This window comes from Sebastes umbrosus, chromosome 20 (genome assembly GCF_015220745.1).
Source record: "Sebastes umbrosus isolate fSebUmb1 chromosome 20, fSebUmb1.pri, whole genome shotgun sequence".
Lineage (NCBI taxonomy): Eukaryota > Metazoa > Chordata > Actinopteri > Perciformes > Sebastidae > Sebastes > Sebastes umbrosus.
Window position 1 is genome coordinate 5,535,415 of NC_051288.1, and position 18,162 is coordinate 5,553,576.

Here is an 18,162-nt window from a genome sequence, read left to right on the forward strand (position 1 = left end):
GACCTAAATTTCAGGCGATCTCCTGGTGATCTCTCTCTCTCGAGCCTGCTGCCACCTTATTTAGGTGTTTGTAATAAAATGAGGAGGTATCGTACAGATTTCAACTTCACGAATCAGTTGTTCCTCGTCCGTTGCAGCCCTTTCAAAACAAGCAACAGAAATAAATAGAAACGAGGCGTCCAACAAAAGTTCAGCTCAAAACGGCACGCTGTGCAGCGCTTCGTTGATTGCGGCCAGTTAGAAGATTCCAGTAAAAAACAATGCAATCAAACAGATTTTGCTTGTATCGTATTCTGTTTGGAGGCTGTAATATGTAGGCTACACGCATCCCAATACTATAGACCTCTCTGTGTTGTATACATTACCTTCCCTCTAGATTTTCTTTTTAGTGGACCCCCAATCTTAAAGTTCAAACTGCGCCTATGATTTTGTCTCTGTCTCTAAAAACAAGGAGCAAGGGTTCAGCAATCAACAATAAGGGGAACACGGTGCTGCGTGTAGTGCCGCGGACATGCAGCCACTTTCCCAGTAACTGCCATTTATAGTTAGTTTAGCAGGTTGTCAGCTGTGTGTCTGCCTGGTGTTACGACAGCGAGTGCCCGACAAACCGTGTGTGTGTTTGTGCTTGCCATTGTCACACACATACGATCTGTCAGCGAGGCGTAACTTTAGCAAGTGTCCAACAGACCATGTGTGAGGCGGCGGTGTGTGGTGCTATTGTATGACTTTGGTGAATCCAAAGTCATACAATAGCACAAACAAACTAACCGATCGAGGCAGCGGTAGACCAGCAACCCCCGTGTTCTGCGAGGTAAAATTACTGGTCTGGTTGCATTGGCGAGAGCATCGATAACAGCTTCAGTTCCCCGTCTGTAACATAGACTGTATAGCTGTCTCACGGCAAGGTGAATTGGCAAAAATATTCTAAATATAGTGTACACTTAAACTGATATTGATTTTTTTTTAGGTGAGCCTTTCTTTTAGGTGTCTAAAATACGTTTTGCTGCCGGCCCCATCTACAGCAGTACGTTGCTTTGCTTCCGTGCGGTAACTCCTGTCTGCTTCTCCATACTGGAGGCGTGCCGACCGTCATCTACTGTAGGTAATACGCTGACTATAGATAAGTACCTCATACAACCCCACTTCAAAACACCCAAACTATCCCTTTAACTTTAGGCAACTAAAACTACTACGCTATGTTTAAGAAAAGATTGTGGTCATGGTTAAAAGAAACCAAATTTAGCTGTAGGAAGACTGGATGTTAACTGTGGTCTCCAACATCAAAGTCATGCCCCTTGTGCCCCCAACCATCTTCCCTGACCTCCATCTTAAGAGGTTTTGTGGCACTATAACAACGTCAAGCTACTTTCAGGGCCCCACATCCCAAGGGGCCGGTTGGAAACCAAGCCTCGGTTACTGTCGCCTTTGCTTCTGAGAGAGAGGAGTCATTATTCACATGGCCACAAGACGCTGCCTGTCGGGAAAACATGAGCATTGGTCGTTTTAAGTGTTTGATCAAATGATTAATGCTGCTGTTTTTACTGGTGAGGACAGCCCGAAACACCATCAAAAGAAGACTCACAAGAGCAACATTAGTTTTTCCAACCCCATTAGAACCAATTAGACAAGCCCACGCTGAGTGATAACAGAGTTTGGTAGCTCCCTGGGTGGAGACAGATGCTATCTGGCTCTTTCGTTGAAGCAGCACGAACTTTAAACACACCAGTGTTTTACTGAGGGGGATCCCAGTCCCAGCAGAGTCCTTTATATCCGATGTAAGACACGGTGGTGTCAAAGAGCCCCTTGTGTTCCCCCTCAGGACCAGTAGGAGTTATTTTAATAGCTGTCTGACCCGTGGTGGCTCTAGCCTGCTGCCATCCCTCTCACAGGGAAACTATTGTGCTGCATCAGAAACACAGAAAGCAGAGCCTAAAAAGACGTCCGACAGTTCTTTTTCTGCCGTCGGCTGCTTGTCACTCATCTTGGCGAGTTATCAGCTATCCTGAGGCTAAGATTAGCATCTTCAGTAACACACACTGAAAAATTTACTGTGGTATAACGCTTTTTTTTACCACTCAAAGCTGATATGACTTCGCAAAACTACATACAGTTAACTTGCGCTTCAACTTTGGTGACCTTCGACATGTAAATTTGTGCCATTGACCAAGTCATCTTGACAGCTGTTGACTTTGAAGGAACAAAGAGAGGAACAAAAGTCAGGAAGCTAGTTCGTAGCATACCATGAACTTTTATTTAATCCTCCTCTGCCAGACATAAACTGCTCAACAAAAGAGGGATGGTTTGCTGACAGTTACGAGGCAGAAATTGGTGAAACAAATCTTTGAAATGTGGGAACTTATAACTGACACACGCTAGCTAACGTGTAGAGCATAATTTGTTTTCCTCTTGAACTCTTTATCGAATGAAATGCTGTACAATCATGAGAAGATGCCACAGTACACATGCCACAGTACATAGAAATTATAACTCTGTGAAGTGCTGTAACTGGGTAGGCCTTTTAGCCGTTAGCTCACTGGCTAAGTTCATCAACTAGCGGGTAGTTACATTACCGAGCCTCTAGCACTTCCAATTTCGCTAAGACGGTGGATTAATTTCGCTGTGCCACTTCCCGGTGTGACCAGGCCTTAAAGCAACAGTGGGTAGAAATGGAGCAAATATGATTTAAAAAAGTTATTTTTATAAAACGGTCACTATATCTTGACAGTAGTGCATGAGACAGGTAATCTGAAAAAATTCAGGTGTCCTAATTTTTCAATGCTATGAACACCACAAATTAAACTCCATTCACCTCTTTTGTATTGGGGTGAGCATTACATCATTGGGGCAGAATTATCAGAGGCAAACACTAGAGCCCCAATTGAGAAAATGATTGTTATTATTAAGCATATTATTTTTAAAAAAAATATGTATAGCAAACTGTGACTCTTAAACCTTGACCCTCTGACCCCCCCATCCCTCAAAAAGGAAATCAGCCTAGCATACTGTGTCCTCTCTTATAGTAACTACTACTAAAGTTACTTATGACAATTCCAGCTCTGATACAAAAAAACTTCTAATTTCTTAAACTAAATGCAAATCCTCCTTACAAATAATCACATCATCACTGGAATATGGTGTCAACGGGCTGGGGTGCAAAAACACATGGCAGCTATGAGCTACCCTATCCTACTGTACCCCACAAAACCAACAAGATCTCATTCAAGCCTATATAATACATCTATGACAGCATGTACACAGCAGAGCAACCATTATACAGACCCTTCAGAACCATGGACAGTGAACAGCTATCATGGCATTTTGAATCCACCACCACAAACAATTAATACTGTTAATTATTAGATTGGCAAATGCATGACCGTTTTTTTAAATAAACCTTAACATACAAAAAACAGTGTCAGCAGCAGTCAGAATAAAACCAGATGGCACAGCAGCCTATAACATGTCAAAGCATGGTCGCAGACTTGAACATGAAAACTTGGATAAACCTCCATCAGAAACTCCTTCATTGGTCCAGGAACCTCTCTCGGCACCAAACAGCAAGCAATCAGTTGAAATGCCTCTCAAAAAGCCTTGGTTTTCTGCACAAAATGAAGCTCTGGTGTAGGTCTGTAAAACTGTCGCAACGACGTCTTCCTCACCAGCGGTGACGTTACTCACGGCTTCCGTCGTGAACCTAGCTACAGTAGCTAGCTAGCTGCGTTTTCCGTGTTTTCTTCTGCTAGCGTGTCATTCGTGTTTCCAACAGCGGGCGGAACTTGCCATAAAGTTAGCGATAACAAAGCCCAAGTATTTAGAGTGAAGATATGATAGGTACATTTCACTGTCATTTGAAATTAGTCTCTTAATTAGCCTCTCATTCTGTCGTGTCTAGACAGTAACCCACAAGTTGCGAAACTTTCGCGAGTTGGTTGACGTTAGGATACCTCGTCGGGTAGTCTCGCGAGAGTTCTTGTAAGTTTTTGCACGTTTTTACAATTTTTACATTTTCATCTGTAAATTTAGAGCTAGACCACCAATCACATCAATCTGATAGGTCGACACATATACCGACACAAACTAAATAGGCAGGTTTGAAAGGTTTATTTCCTCGACTACTTTTTGTTTGGATGTTGGTTGTCAAATTAAGAAAATATAGAAAAAGATGGAATTAGAACTGATTTTAAATAATAAAATAAATACATATTTATTTATTTAAAAAGTTTAATGTTAATTATTTTTATGTTAAATCTTAACCTCTTATAGGAGGCTCTTTGTGTCTGTAGCCACACTAACTGAGTGGATGTTGCATATTAACAGTGTAGGTAAGTCTTCACATACCAACACAAATTAAATAGGCAGGGTTGAAGGCTTTATTTCCTCGACATTTTGTTTAGATGTTGATTGTCAAATTAAGAAAATATAGAAAAAATTGAATTAGAACTGATGACTAAGAACTGATTCATCTATTTATTGATTTATTTTAAAAAGTTCAATGTTAATTATTTATATGAACATTTTGCAGCTTTATATGAGGCTCTGTGTCTGACCTTAAATAGCCACACTACTACAAATTAAATAGCCAGTATTTTTGTTCAGACGTTGATTGTCAAATTAAGAAAATATAGAAAAAATAGAATTAGAACTTTTATGTATTTATTTTAAAAAGTTTAATGTTAATTATTTTTATGTATATATATATAGTTTATGTATTTATTTTAAAAAGTTTAATGTTAATTATTTTTACGTTCAATTTTGCAGCTTTATAACCTCTTACAGGAGGCTCTTTGTGTCTGACCTTAAATAGCACCACTAACTGAGTGGATGTTGCATATTTACAGTGTAGGTAAGTCTTCACATACCAACACAAATTAAATAGGCAGGGTTGAAGGCTTTATTTCCTAGACAACATTTTGTTTAGATGTTGATTGTCAAATTAAGAAAATATAGAAAAAAATGCAATTAGAATTTATGACTGAGAACTGATTTATTTATTTAAAACAGTTTAATGTTAATTATACATATGAACATTTTGCAGCTTTACTGGAGGCTCTGTGTCTGACCTTAAATAGCCACACTACCTGAGTGGATGTTGCATATTTACAGTGTAGGTTTAATATTCTCCTGGGATGCTCCTCTGTTCTTAACTTTAATCTAAACTCTGCTGCCTGCACGTCTCTGGTTGGCTGGTCGCTCCGAGGCGTCACCATGTGTCCTCCAGCAGCAGAGAGAGAGAGACAGAGAGAGAGAGAGAGAGAGAGAGAGAGAGAGAAAGCTCCATGCCTGCGTCCTCCTCCGGTCTCCTCCCACTGGAGGACCAGCTGTAGACCGTGAACCGTGCAGTGCGGGTCTGACACGGATTACCTGGATACCGGCTTGAAGTCTGGGTGGGCATCGAGCAGCGAGAGACACAAAGCAGCTCTTTCTTTTTAACTGAAATAAGTTTCTTTTTAAATGGAATCATTTCTGAGGACATCAACCATGGCGAGCAGACTTCTTCTTCCCACTCTGCATTTATTACTGATCCTGGAGTCGAGCTGGGCTCAAATCCTCTCTGAGGATGTTGGTGAAGCTGTGCGTCAGGGTACCGAGGTCCCATCACCGGCTGTGGAGCAGCGCGTCTTTACGCACGAGAGCGCCAACCGGGACATGGTCTCCATCAACATGTTCAAAGTGTTCGAGAGGTACAGCAAAGAGCCGCAGAGCCAGAGGGACGGAAACACAGTGAGGAGCTTTAAAGCTGTCCACAGTGAGTCATCTTATTATCAACCATCAACAGGTTACTGTAGAGCAGAGAAACAGGCCGTAATAACATGTAATAATGAATTAGTAGGGAGGTTTTATATCCAATATGTGTCAAAATACATACATTTACTTTGTTCAAATCACTCAGGTATTTTCAGATTACTGGTATTATATATATGTATGTACACATCCGTTTCTGGACGCATGTGTACATTTATACACATTTATGTATATATACTGTATATTTGTTTTATGAACTTGTCCTACCATTTTAACACTTCTATTATTATTATTGATATGTTCTGTGATGTCTGTTTTAGCGGTTACCATATTTGTTTTACTCTACCTGCTTTTATTGTCTAATGTTCTGTTTTAACAGTTACCATATCTTTTACTTTATTTATCTGCTTTTATTGTCTTGTGAAGCACTCTGTAACATCTGTTTTGAGAAGTGCTATATAAATAAATGTATTATTATTATTATTATTATTATTATTATGAACTTATTATGAATTATATTGGACATATTTTGTTAAAAAATCTAAATTGTATATATTTTTTAATTTTTGAAGCATGCCTTTGTGTCACTCAAGTAGTAGTGATAATAATAACAATAATAATAATGATAATAATAATAATTGACCTGATACCCAGTTGGTGGCCATTATAATATATCACAGCTTCTAGAAAATGTTTATTAGCTGAAACAATTTAAAAACAGTTAAATGTGAATCAGCAAAATAGCCTATTCTTATTTACAAAATTATTTTTAATATAACTTAAAACCGTTTTATGCTACTTATCCTTGAACATTTAAAGGGTGCCTAATCTCATTTTTGTTTCCCCACTTTTATTTCACTTATTTTTGTGATCAACCTTTTACAGTGGGAAAATACAGAAATTTCACATTAAACTTGAAAAAGTCCAATGTTGTAGCACAAAATAATACCTCGACAAAGTATGCGATCTTAATTATTTCGTCAGTGCAACATCCTAAACATCCTAAACGCAGGTGTTTTGTCAATCACACAGCAGCTCCCGCTCCCCCTTTGGACTAAAAATCTTCACCTCTCTGCTCCGTCGCTGTTCTGATTTAGTGATCTGGGGGACTTTAAGTCTCAAGCACTGTTAGTTCCTCCGGTAGCTGCAGCAGCCTATAGGTGTTAGACAAGAGCCTATTATCACGCCCAGACACCGGCTGCACAGCGAAAGAGCCTCAGAGGAGCTCTTTCTGCTATAAGCATTTCCATATGCCTGCGACAGACAGACAGACCTACTGGACCGATCCAATGTTTGTCTTTCAGGCTTGCGGTGGAAGTGTGGGAGACGAGGTTGAACTTCAAGAGGGTAGCCATCTAGGATGAGGCTTTTGTTCATGCGTGAGGCGGGCACTTAAGCGTGCCGCGCTTAATATTTTCCATGCTGCTGCTTATGTCAGTCAGATGTGTTGAGCAACATTTTGCAGAAGACGTATTGTTATTCATGTCAGTCAAACGTGCCAGGATGAGATGATAGAAGAGGGGGGGAAAAGGTTCAAGGAAGCATCTTTATTGTTCATTTCAGAGAGAGATCCTCTTTCAGGTATTTAGCATCTGTTTGACAAACATCTGTATGGTTGAATCCTTTTTTAAAGCCAGTAGATAAATTAGAAAAAGCTTGGATGAAAAACATGTGATCATTCTTCTTCGAATTTCTCTCCAAATCCTCCAGGAGTCTTGCACGGCAAAGACGTGTTCCAGTTCAACCTGTCCTCCATCCAAGAATCAGAGCTCATCCTCCTCGCCTCTTTCCATTTCCTCCACAAGCGGCCCCGCCACCACCAGCGACCGTGGCGTTTCCGAAGGCCTCGCCACCAATCCGTAGGCCTCCAGCATCCCAATCCTCCCTCCCCGCAGCTGCTCTTCCACGGATCGTCCTTAAACTCAGCTTTAGGAAACATAACTCTGGCTCCGTTCAAGAAAGGCTCTTGGCAAACGGGGGATGTAACGGCGGTGGTGAAACACGCCATGGACGTTAAAGAGCTTGTGGTCACGGTGGAGTTCGATATGGGGTTCGGGGCGGCTCGGGGGCAGCAGAGGAGCCCTCACGGCGGCCAAGAGCGTCTCTCTCCGGCCAACCTGCCGTATATCCTGCTGTACGCTGATGATCGAGCTATAGATGAGCCGAACAGCGTGGCCACGTCGCTCCAGAGGTACGGGCCCTTCCCCGTAGCGGAGGATGCCTCCGCTTCAGCCTCAAGGATCCGGAGGGAGCTTCATCTCCAGATCCAAACCAACGACATCCCGGAGGTCCAGTACAACACCTTGAAGAATCACGAACTGTGGCAGAACACGTATTTCCCAGCAAAAGCCAAAGCAGTAGTGAAACCAGGAAGAAAGCAGGGTCAGGAGAGCAGTGAGGGCCTGGGGAAGCCGCAGGTGCTGAGCTTCGACGAGAGGACGATGAAAAAGGCCAGGAGGAGACAGTGGAGCGAGCCCAGGGTGTGCTCCAGGCGCTACCTCAGGGTGGACTTCGCCGACATCGGTTGGAGCGAGTGGGTTTTGGCACCAAAGTCGTTTGATGCCTACTACTGTGCCGGGGCCTGTGGATTCCCCATCCCTAAAGTGAGCCAGAGAAACTTTTTATGCTTATGAGGACTTATTATGCTTTTGTGCTTTTTCCCTTTCCTTTAGTGTGTTATATAGTTTTTTGTGCACGTAAAAGGTCTGCAAAGTTACAAAGACCACACCAAAGGAAGTTACTCTCCCCCACAGAAACACTGCTCCTGTAGTGCCTGAAATGCTTCGCTTTCTTCCGTGACGTGGTGATGTCAAGAAGTAACACATTCGCATAATACCTGCCTAGCAGCTAGATTGGCACGCCCTCAAAAAAAGCTAGTTAAGGCATTTGCACTTCAAGTACGTATTTTTTGGATGGGTTTTATTAATCCGTCATCGGATAAAAATAGTTATGCACAGAAACGTTGCACACTGAGTGAGTCTGATGCGTTTTATGATTCTATCTGTTGAGAAAATTCGCAATACAAGACAAAATTGAATTAATTACGTGGTTGCAATGGATAGCAATTGCCCCAAACGGGGCTAATGAATGAATGACATTAGCAAGAAGCTTTTGTTTAGCTGCCTAGAGCACAATCACTCCTGTCTCATCTTTTGTGATCATCCCTGATTCCAAGCTGTTCTGAAATTCCCTGTCACAATCAATCTTTAAATTTCGCATCTCTGTAGTCTTTATTTTGTTTGTCGTAAAGTGCTTTGTGCAGGGAGACGATGTGAATGTTTATCATGCCATTTTGGATGATGACGTTTGACGGACGGTGGCTCTGAGTGGTCAAACAACCCTCTTTTAGCTTTTGACGAATGCAAAAAAGCAGAAAATTTAACCTGTTTCGAAAACTTTAATGACGGACAACATTTTTGGAGTCGGTGTGTAAACGTGATTGACTCAACGTTCGGTCGTATTTATTTTTAAACATTAAAACATGTAAACATGTTCTAGTAGAAACCCAAAATACAAGTACGCACCTGAAAATGAGCATAAAAGGTCCTCTTTAAGTTTTGTTACTGGATTCATTTTCATTTTGAATTCAGACAATAGAAACACATAGAAAACATGTAAATATAAATCAATTCTTTTGAGGCATCAGTTGGCATATTTATGTTTTTTGCCGTTATTTTTTACTGTTGTAACATTAAGTTCTATTGGCATTAATCCCTTTTATTCCCACTCGCTTTCTTAGGTAGTGCGTCCTTCCAATCACGCCACTATCCAGAGCATCGTCAGAGCGGTGGGAATTGTCCCCGGCGTCCCCGAGCCGTGCTGCGTTCCGGAGAAGATGAGTCCACTCAGCGTTCTTTTCCTGGATACAAACAGGAATATGGTGCTGAAGGTTTACCCCGGCATGTCTGTGGATACCTGTGCCTGTCGGTAGGGCCCGAAGAAGATCAATGTAGACTCAGCATCTATCAGGAGGGCATTTCCATATGGAAGAGGACAGCAGGGATGAAGATACGGCTTGCAGGGCTCTCGTTCTTGAGTCTCAGTTCGAGAACTCTTTTTTGTGAATCCTGGACTCTGTCATGATCGGACGTTGACTCAACTTTTTCCTGCTTATCTAACAATTTCCATAGATGTGTTTTTTTCTCCACCCAGGCCACCTTCATTTTCTTTTTCCTCCCTTCATCCAAAGCAGCTTAAAGAAGTGCACTTAATACAAACCTGTGTAACGTAATGTAGACCGGCTGGATGTTGAAGCTAAGTACAAAACACCTGCGGGTAGATCTTCATCTCTGTTGATGCTTCATAAACTTTTCAGCACAATTTCACTTTTATAAAGTGCCTGTTTTAATATTAGACAAGATGAGACTTGATTTTCTCTGGTCTTAGACTGGACTCAGACCTGTTTTTTTGGAAATGTTTCCAACTTAGCTCAACATCTGGGTTTCAACAGTTTCTGAAACCTTCTGACATCAGCTGCTGCTTGCCTCCGTCATTAGGCTTCAACTGGACACACTGATGAACTGCACACAGACTGGGGACGGTCTCCATGGCAGCACATTCAGATCCTACCCAATCATCCAACCCTCATCATGTAAATACCGTAGTTACTAATGCAAACTAAATGGTACTTATTCTTAAGCGATGTGTCACATTGTTGCCATTGAACGCCGCCCATATATTATGCATGAGAGGTAATATCTTCTCTGAAATATATTTCAATAGCCATTTGTTTATATAATGTATATAATGAGTGTGTTTTGACACCTACTGAGATTTAATGTACTACAAGCCTTGTGTTGCTTGCTTCTGCTGCAGCTGAGAGGGAAAAAAATGGTACGTTGCTGCCACCTGCTGGGCATTTTGGGGAGGTTGAAGAGACTAAAACATTTTAAAGGAGAGCTACTTCGTGTGGCTATTCAGTATTTCCCTTTAACACATAAATACTGTTTATCAGTGATGACATGTAATAATAGTAGATTTCCATGGTAAGTAAAAAAGGGATAAATGTATCTGACCTTATAACTGTACGGCTCGAAGTGTATTTGAATAGTTATATGATGTGTGCTTTAACGAATCATAGACAAAATCTATGTTTGGTAAGGAAATAAACTTGTACATACGGTAAAAGACACGCTGACTTTCTTAGGTTTTATAAAAAGTTTGTGTACATTTGACATAATATTCCTTACTATAATTTTTTGTATGTTGATACCAAAGAAAAAAAGGGTCAAAGTGGCATGATAGTGTTTGTTTCTGAACAAAGCTACAATTGAGACGTCCTGTGGTGAAATTTGATCATAGCAAATTTTATATATTTTTTTGTTTTGTTTAGTTCTTCACATAAAGGCAGTAATGTCATGTAATGTATAATAGTTGAGTCCACCTTAAAGTTGCACTCATCAATATTTTTATGTCCACAAATGGATGAAATGACGATATGAAAGGTGAAATTACTCACTCGTAATGACAAACCAACAGGGTTATCATTGCTCCAAGAAGCGTATAGGCGTCTTTCAGCGCTTCGTTTTGGTTTTACGGCCCACGACTTACTGTTTGGGTTCACTCCCACGGCTCTCATCAGCATTGTTTCCAGCCACAGCCGGCAGTTGTTTTCAGCTAAAAAACTAATAAGCCCACTTTACACTACTTCCCCAGTACAAAAAAAAACAGAGGAACAAAGTTAGCAACTACCGGTGAACATAGTGGAGAATTTAGCGTCTAAAAGTCACATTTTTTTCTCAGGAGTTGATGGAGACCAAAAACTGAGCTTAAAGGACAGTGAATATTGAACTTATATTCATCAAAGTTGCTGTCTGCTGGATGTGTAAATAAGCAACTATGTGCTATCGGTTTGGCAAATCAACTTAATACTGATGATAATGTGTCGGTGTTGTGTTAACAGTTTGTTCCTCTGCCCCCCAAAAAATTAATGCTGCTTTAAAGAGCATATATATATATACGATATCTTGTTAGCACTGTTTTCACTGTTAGCTGTGAGCTATGTTGAGAGCCGTGCAGAGGCAATAGAGATGCTCCCAATCTTGCTTTTAGCACCTTTAATTGGAGAGTTTGAATGTAACGCGATGGTCTAAATGTTGTTTCGAAGCCTTTTGCACCCTGATAAGAAAGAAATTCTGGAGGAAACGTTTGGAGACTCCTGAATTTCTTGACCTGGGTTGTGTTGAATGTTGGGACCAAACATTGGCCATTGCAAGCATGAGTATAACATTAATATCAGCCATTAAAGACCACAGTCTATTGGCCAAACTCTAATATAATTTAAAAGGTTCTTATTGCATATTTTTCAACCCAGTAATTTGGTCTAAAGTAAAATGACCACTGTTTCACAACAGATCTTTCTCAGTCCAGTTTCCAGTCCTGCTGTGTTTGTTTTCCTCCTGCGTGCCGACATTATTTGCCGTGTCCGTGCCAGTAGATTTTGTCGCCTTTCATCACTGATTGACTCCATAGAGAGGGACTCTTAAAAGCTTGAAAGGGCCACAATGAAAGCATTTTTTATGAAACCCGGCATGAACCGAGTACTGAGTGACTGCATGGGTGAAAAGACAGAAATTCCCAGATAGGCCGGACTTGGGCCAACGTCCCCAGACACATTGACTTGTGGTTCGGAGCTCAGACCCCCCCACAAGAACAAGGGGCAGATCCCATCATCCATCTGGGTCATACAGTACAGGATGCAGTAGTGAAGGCCCCCACCATCATGTCTTTGTTCCATTTGCCAGATATGATTTTATAGATCCCCAACCCCAATCAGTTCATGAACATTTTTTTTCCATATGTTTTTCCTAACGTCTGGTTGTCCTTTGCTTCGTTCTTCTTGAAGTGCAAAGTGCAAGAAAGTTTGTGTCCCAGCTGCCATGTTGAAAACAGTTAGAGGACACAGAGGAATCTGGTTTTTTTTTTTCATATTACATCTTACACACCACTGATATAGTGACCGTTTTCTAAAAATAACTTTTTATCATATATGTTCAAAGTCACACTTTTATAGGCTACTCTATCAAAAAGTAAGCACAACTAGTCAAGTATACCTTTCTGTAAGGCAAGAATACTTAATTATACTTTTCTTAAGTATATCTTGATCAAAACATTAAGTACAAGTAGGCCTATAAGCCAAGTATACTTAGAAGTGTCTACATTGTTGTCAGTATAAGCCAAGTATATCTTTGATAAGTACATTTAAAGTAAACTCTCTTATTTTAAGTTTAAAATAAGTATACTAATAGCACACTTGAATAAACTTGTAACTGTCACTGTAAAGCTGAGACTCTTTTGGATCCAATGAGCCTAACTGTATTCATGTGTGATGATGTTAGTCTCCATAGTAGCCATTTTATTGTATCGAGACCATTTTTTGAAACGATCTACTCTTGACCTGCTATCTCCCCCTAAAGACCCCCTGTACCCCCCCTAATAAAAGACAAAAAAGGGTCTATTGTGGGTCTCAGAGGGTTAAAGGGATCTACGTCATCAGTGATCACATTTTGGTACCTGGAACATGTGCATGACCTGCAATGTACAGTACACAGACATTTAGCTATGTCAACAATGTCCCCCTCAAGCTGGGAAAAGGCATTTTATGGAAATGTCTGCTCGTCAGTAACCTCACAGTTTCCAGTTCCTCCCTCATTATCGCTGTCAAGTGTTTACAGTGTCTTCATTAGCAGCCAGCCCTCTAATGATAACAAAGCTTAAAAGAAGGCATCAATGGCAGTGATAAGCTTGGCCAAACTACTATTTTGGATGACACAAGTCCCCCTGTTTACTCTGGGAGCATGGGAGCGGACATCAGGACTGTGATCCTTGCATTGGGGATCTCCATTTTCAAACCTTGCCGTCGCAAAGTCTGTTTTCAGGCCGGGAAGAAGGTAAAGTTAGTGCCAGCACAGTGGCTTAGAAAGGTTCTAATTTCAAAATGTGGAGCTCCAGATCATTCCTGTTCCAGGTGTGTTTGTGTCTGGTGGTTTCTATTGGCTCCTGCACCTGTAAACCTCTAGATAATGACATCCAGAGTGAGGACCCCGAGGAGCTTTACTCTCAGCTGTCAGAGGAGGACCTTCTGGAGGAGGAAGACGCCGACTCCAGGATGGAGAACCTCCTGGGAACCATAAAAGAGGGCTTTCTGAGGAAACTTAACCTGTCAGACGTTCCTCAGGAGAACAGCAAGATCTGCCCTCCTCAGTTCATGATGGAGCTCTACAACAAGTACGCCTCGGACAACTCGGCAAACCCTCAGTCTGATGTCATAAGAAGCTTCACTGTCCAAGGTATATAAACAGAGTTTAACTTGTCATGCAAGATACTTATAGGAGGGACCTGTTGATAAAGATAACACTTATTCTGGGGCTTTTTTCCTCATCCCCATAGTCACAGAATATACAAATATTTGGAAATCCCCACCTGCCAAACGTATAGTTTACCATATCTCGTTATAAAGCTGTTTCTTGGCACATTTGTTATTAGTAAAACTGTTCAGTTAGACGTTGTTTTTTTGTGAATTTTACAGTAAAGTTCTAAATCAATGGTCCCAGACATTTTTGGCCTGTGTTCCCTTTGAAAAAGAATCAGTGTCTACTTGCAAACTCTGCTTACTGTGATCAAAAGTGATTTAAAAATAATTTTGTGTAGCAGAATTAGGCCTTTTTTGAGGTTCCTCAGGTTCCTAATTAGGCCTATCTCGTGGGCCCGATGTATCGATCCCTTATGGGGGCCCCAAACCCTAGGTTGGGAACCATCTCTCTAAAGTATCTCAGAGCATTTTTTTCATTGAATAGTTAGGCCTACAATACAGTAATTTATTGTCCCATGATGGCCTAATTTCTGCTTCCAAAGACTATTCCTAAATGGCCAAATAGAAACTTGAATAGTGATCCCCCCCCCCCCCTTCACAATAGGCTAAGTCAAAAACGTAGCGGCCTATTGTGGAAATGGTCTCTGGGAGGACATTTTGAGGGCCAGCTGTGTGCTCCTAACTGGAGCATGTCACAGCCCTGTTGCCTACGAATGTCTATAAAACACATTTTAGCGTTGGTTGTCGCCCGTTAGCAAATTCAGACATCTGTCTCTTCAGAACATTAAACATTTGGGAGGACCCATTGTGCGGTTAAGTTTGTATTTCACTCTGAAAGTAGAAGCTAGCAAGCTTCTAACTAGCTTTCACTTTCTGCGTGGAAGCTTAGCTTGCTAACGGGAGCACAAATTCATGTTATTTCAACACCTGTGTACTCCTAACTGGAGCATGTCATAGCCCTGTTGCCTACGAACGTTGATAAAACACACTTTAGCGTTAGTTGTCGCCCATTAGCAAATTCACACATCCGTCTTTTTACAACATTTGGGAGGACCCATTGTGCGATTAAGTTTGGATTTCACTCTGAAAGTAGAAGATAGCAAGCTAAGCTAACTAGCTTCCATGCAGAAAGTGAAAGCTATTTAGCTTAACTTGCTAACGGTAGCACAAATTCATGTTATTTCAACACCTGCGGAGTCATTGGCGGGCCCTGGACTTTCAACCAGACTACTGTTCAAGACCCGTGTTTTGTTTTGTCAGTTACGTTAGTGATGTTTGTGACACGGTTTTTAGTGATGTTTGTGGCGTTTTTTCCGTACTTATGTGACGTTGTTTCCGTGCGTACTTTAAGCCCAACCATGATGTTTTTCCTAAACTAAGTGGTTTTGTTCCCTAAACCTAACTGTGGTAGTTACCGTAGTTTGGTTGCGTGGCGTACAAATGACAAACGATAAGTGTTGTACAAATGACGAAAAGCCTAAAATGCGTCCTCATGACACACGGAATGTCCTTGTAATATCGTGTCATTTATACGCCTTCCCGTGAGATCGGGTTGAACACGCAACAGTTAAACGCTGGAACTACAGTGATAGATATTGTCTGTCTGAACCAAAAAATTCATGCCCGTCGGAGTAATTTGTTTTACCCAATTTTTTATAATTACATTTTTGACCAAATAAGTAGGCTACATAGGCCAAAACAAACACTAAAGTGATGACTACTGATTTTTCTTTTTTTAGAAAAAAAATATTTTACTTTCAGTTCGACCCCATATCAGACAGCGCAAATCCCAGCAGCTGTTTCGAATAATCCCCTCTGACCTCTTTTTATCTCTCCAACAGATATCCCTCTCTCTGTGACAAATGGCACAAAGTCAAAGTACAGGCTGCACTTCAACGTCAGCATCCCCAGCCATGAAATGATCACTACTGCTGAACTACAGCTCTTCTTCTTCTTCCCAGATCCAAGGTCAAGGGTCACCTCCCGCAATTTCAAGGCCATCATCAAAGTCTATGAAGTGGATTACAACGATTTCACATCCACCACCCAACTGCTGGTTGGCAAAGAGGTGACAGGCTTGGAGAGCACGTGGGAGACGTTTGATGTGACCACAGCTATTCAGAGCTGGCTCAAGTCGGGCCATGGAGCAACAGTTTTTGATGTGGTGGTGGACAGGAAGGACTGTGGGGCCTCTAAAGGTGGAGCAGAAGGAGCAGGGTGTTTGAATATGAGCGTGTCTGTTGGAGATAACACTTCAGCGGCTTTAATAGTCTTCTCAGATGACCTGGGTAGCAGGAGGAAGGAAAAAAAGAAGGAATTGAGAGAGATGATCCTCCACGAAGAAGAAACCATCTTGCACTCGGGCACCGACTGGAACAGAGGAGATCAGCTTCCAAACGAGATCCCGGAGGCTCCACGGAGAAAGAAAAGAAAGGCGGAGAGGGAATACTGCCAGCGGACCTCTCTCAAGGTCAACTTCAGAGACATCGGCTGGGACAGCTGGATCGTGGCGCCCCCGGAATATGATGCCTTCGAATGTCGAGGCCTGTGTTACCACCCGCTGACAGACGAATCGACCCCGTCAAAGCACGCCCTCATCCAGACGCTGATGAACATCAGGAACCCCACGAAGGCCAACATGGCGTGCTGCGTCCCGATTAAACTGGACCCCATCACAGTCATGTATCGGGAGAACGGGCGCCTCACTATTAGATACCTTTATGAGGAGATGAAGGTGGCAGAGTGTGGCTGCAGGTAGTCAGAGAGGCTTGGTTCGCTCCGGTGGTAGCACAGGTGATGATTATGGTTCAAATGCTGCATTTCATTCAAGTCAGTCTGAGCAGTTCATGCCCTACATTGGTCCAGGAGAAGGAAAGTACCCCTAAGAAGAAGATAATAACATAAGACGAGATAAGATAAGATAAGATAAGAACAAATAAGATAAGATAGAACTTTATTCATCCCGAGGGAAATTGTTGTGCAGCAGTTGCAGTACAAAGTAGGAAAGAGTGCAAGAAACATGGATTGCCTCCTATACCTATCTATTTTCTTAAAGGTGCTCTATACAATATCCAGAGCATTCATATAGCTGCAAACAACTATTTGCTATGTAAAGATATAGAGGAGTAATGTCTACCTGTGCTTTTAGTGCATGTTCGTGTATTCGAAAGTGGACCACAGGCTAGCTCACGACCGCCGCTCTGCATTGCTCTCACACGGTGAGTTACAGCTGATAACGCTGTCCCGACTGACGGCACCGTTGCGGAAGCGTAGCACCCACCCTCCAATTCCCCCCGCAGGTTAACACTGTTAGCTCTGTCAGCGCTGTTGCCTTTGTTTTCACTGTTAGTGCTGCAACACGAAAATGAAAAATTCTCGCCTGTGAATATGTCTAGGGCTTTTATTGTGAAAGGTAAGAATGGAAGGAGTGGATCTGGTCTGCACTGCCTTTGCCAAGGTTGAAAAGAATCATAAAGTTTGCCTTCTTGGTTCGGAGTGCGTGATGTTTCATATAACAAAATAATAAAGGTCATGCAATGCTTAAATAAAATATAATGTAAGTACTTTTTGACACTGTAGTCATGAAATAATGCTATGTAGCATTTATGGTTTATGTTATTCCTGCAAATTTATTGCTAAAAAGCCTGAAATTCCCAGTTGGCAACACCAGGTCTGAGAAGTGAAGCCAATGCAGAAGTGCCTAAAACGTGCATTCTTTCTAACAGCCAGCAGGGGGCGACACCTCTGGTTGCAAAAAGAAGTCTGATTGTATAGAAGTCACTTGATTTATTACCTCAGTAAACATTGTAAACATGAGTTTATGGTCTAAGTCGCTAGTTTCAAGTCTTCTTCAATACAGCATGATGTTCATTTATAAATTATGGTCCCATTTAGAGTCAAATAGACCATAAATCAGGGTATTCTTTAGGGCGTGGCTACCTTGGAGTTGTCTATGTTTTCTTTAACTTTAACCCTTTCACAGTGTGTTTTCAGTTCATGAAAGTTAATTATGACATTTTTGTTCGCCTAAAATGTCTTATTCAGCATTCGGTTGTACTTAGCTCCACCTTCTCGTGTCACTTCTGATTGCAAATAACCAAGATGGTGAC

At 41.6% G+C, this 18,162-nt stretch overlaps 2 protein-coding genes across 2 annotated transcripts; both read left to right on the forward strand.

Moving 5' to 3' along the window:
• The first annotated feature begins 5,281 nt into the window (after window positions 1-5,281).
• gdf10b (growth differentiation factor 10b) lies at window positions 5,282-10,873 on the forward strand. The gene is made up of 3 exons (XM_037754056.1): window positions 5,282-5,746; window positions 7,453-8,345; window positions 9,482-10,873. Exons 1-3 carry the CDS (start codon window positions 5,452-5,454, stop codon window positions 9,671-9,673), a joined length of 1,380 nt encoding a protein of 459 aa, XP_037609984.1. The 5' UTR covers window positions 5,282-5,451; the 3' UTR covers window positions 9,674-10,873.
• A 2,365-nt stretch (window positions 10,874-13,238) lies between these two features.
• On the forward strand, window positions 13,239-17,631 carry gdf2 (growth differentiation factor 2). Its single transcript, XM_037754334.1, has 2 exons — window positions 13,239-14,030; window positions 15,895-17,631. The coding sequence occupies exons 1-2, from the start codon at window positions 13,679-13,681 to the stop codon at window positions 16,809-16,811; spliced, it is 1,269 nt and encodes a 422-aa protein (XP_037610262.1). The 5' UTR covers window positions 13,239-13,678; the 3' UTR covers window positions 16,812-17,631.
• The last annotated feature ends 531 nt before the right edge of the window (window positions 17,632-18,162 follow it).

Coding starts and splice junctions, on each gene's coding strand:
- gdf2 (XM_037754334.1), top strand. CDS start 13,679: ATGTGGAGCTCCAGATCATTCCTGTTCCAGGTGTGTTTGTGTCTGGTG. Junction 14,031..15,894: donor AAGAAGCTTCACTGTCCAAG/GTATATAAACAG, acceptor TCTCTCCAACAG/ATATCCCTCTCTCTGTGACA.
- gdf10b (XM_037754056.1), top strand. CDS start 5,452: ATGGAATCATTTCTGAGGACATCAACCATGGCGAGCAGACTTCTTCTT. Junction 5,747..7,452: donor GAGCTTTAAAGCTGTCCACA/GTGAGTCATCTT, acceptor CAAATCCTCCAG/GAGTCTTGCACGGCAAAGAC. Junction 8,346..9,481: donor GTGGATTCCCCATCCCTAAA/GTGAGCCAGAGA, acceptor TCGCTTTCTTAG/GTAGTGCGTCCTTCCAATCA.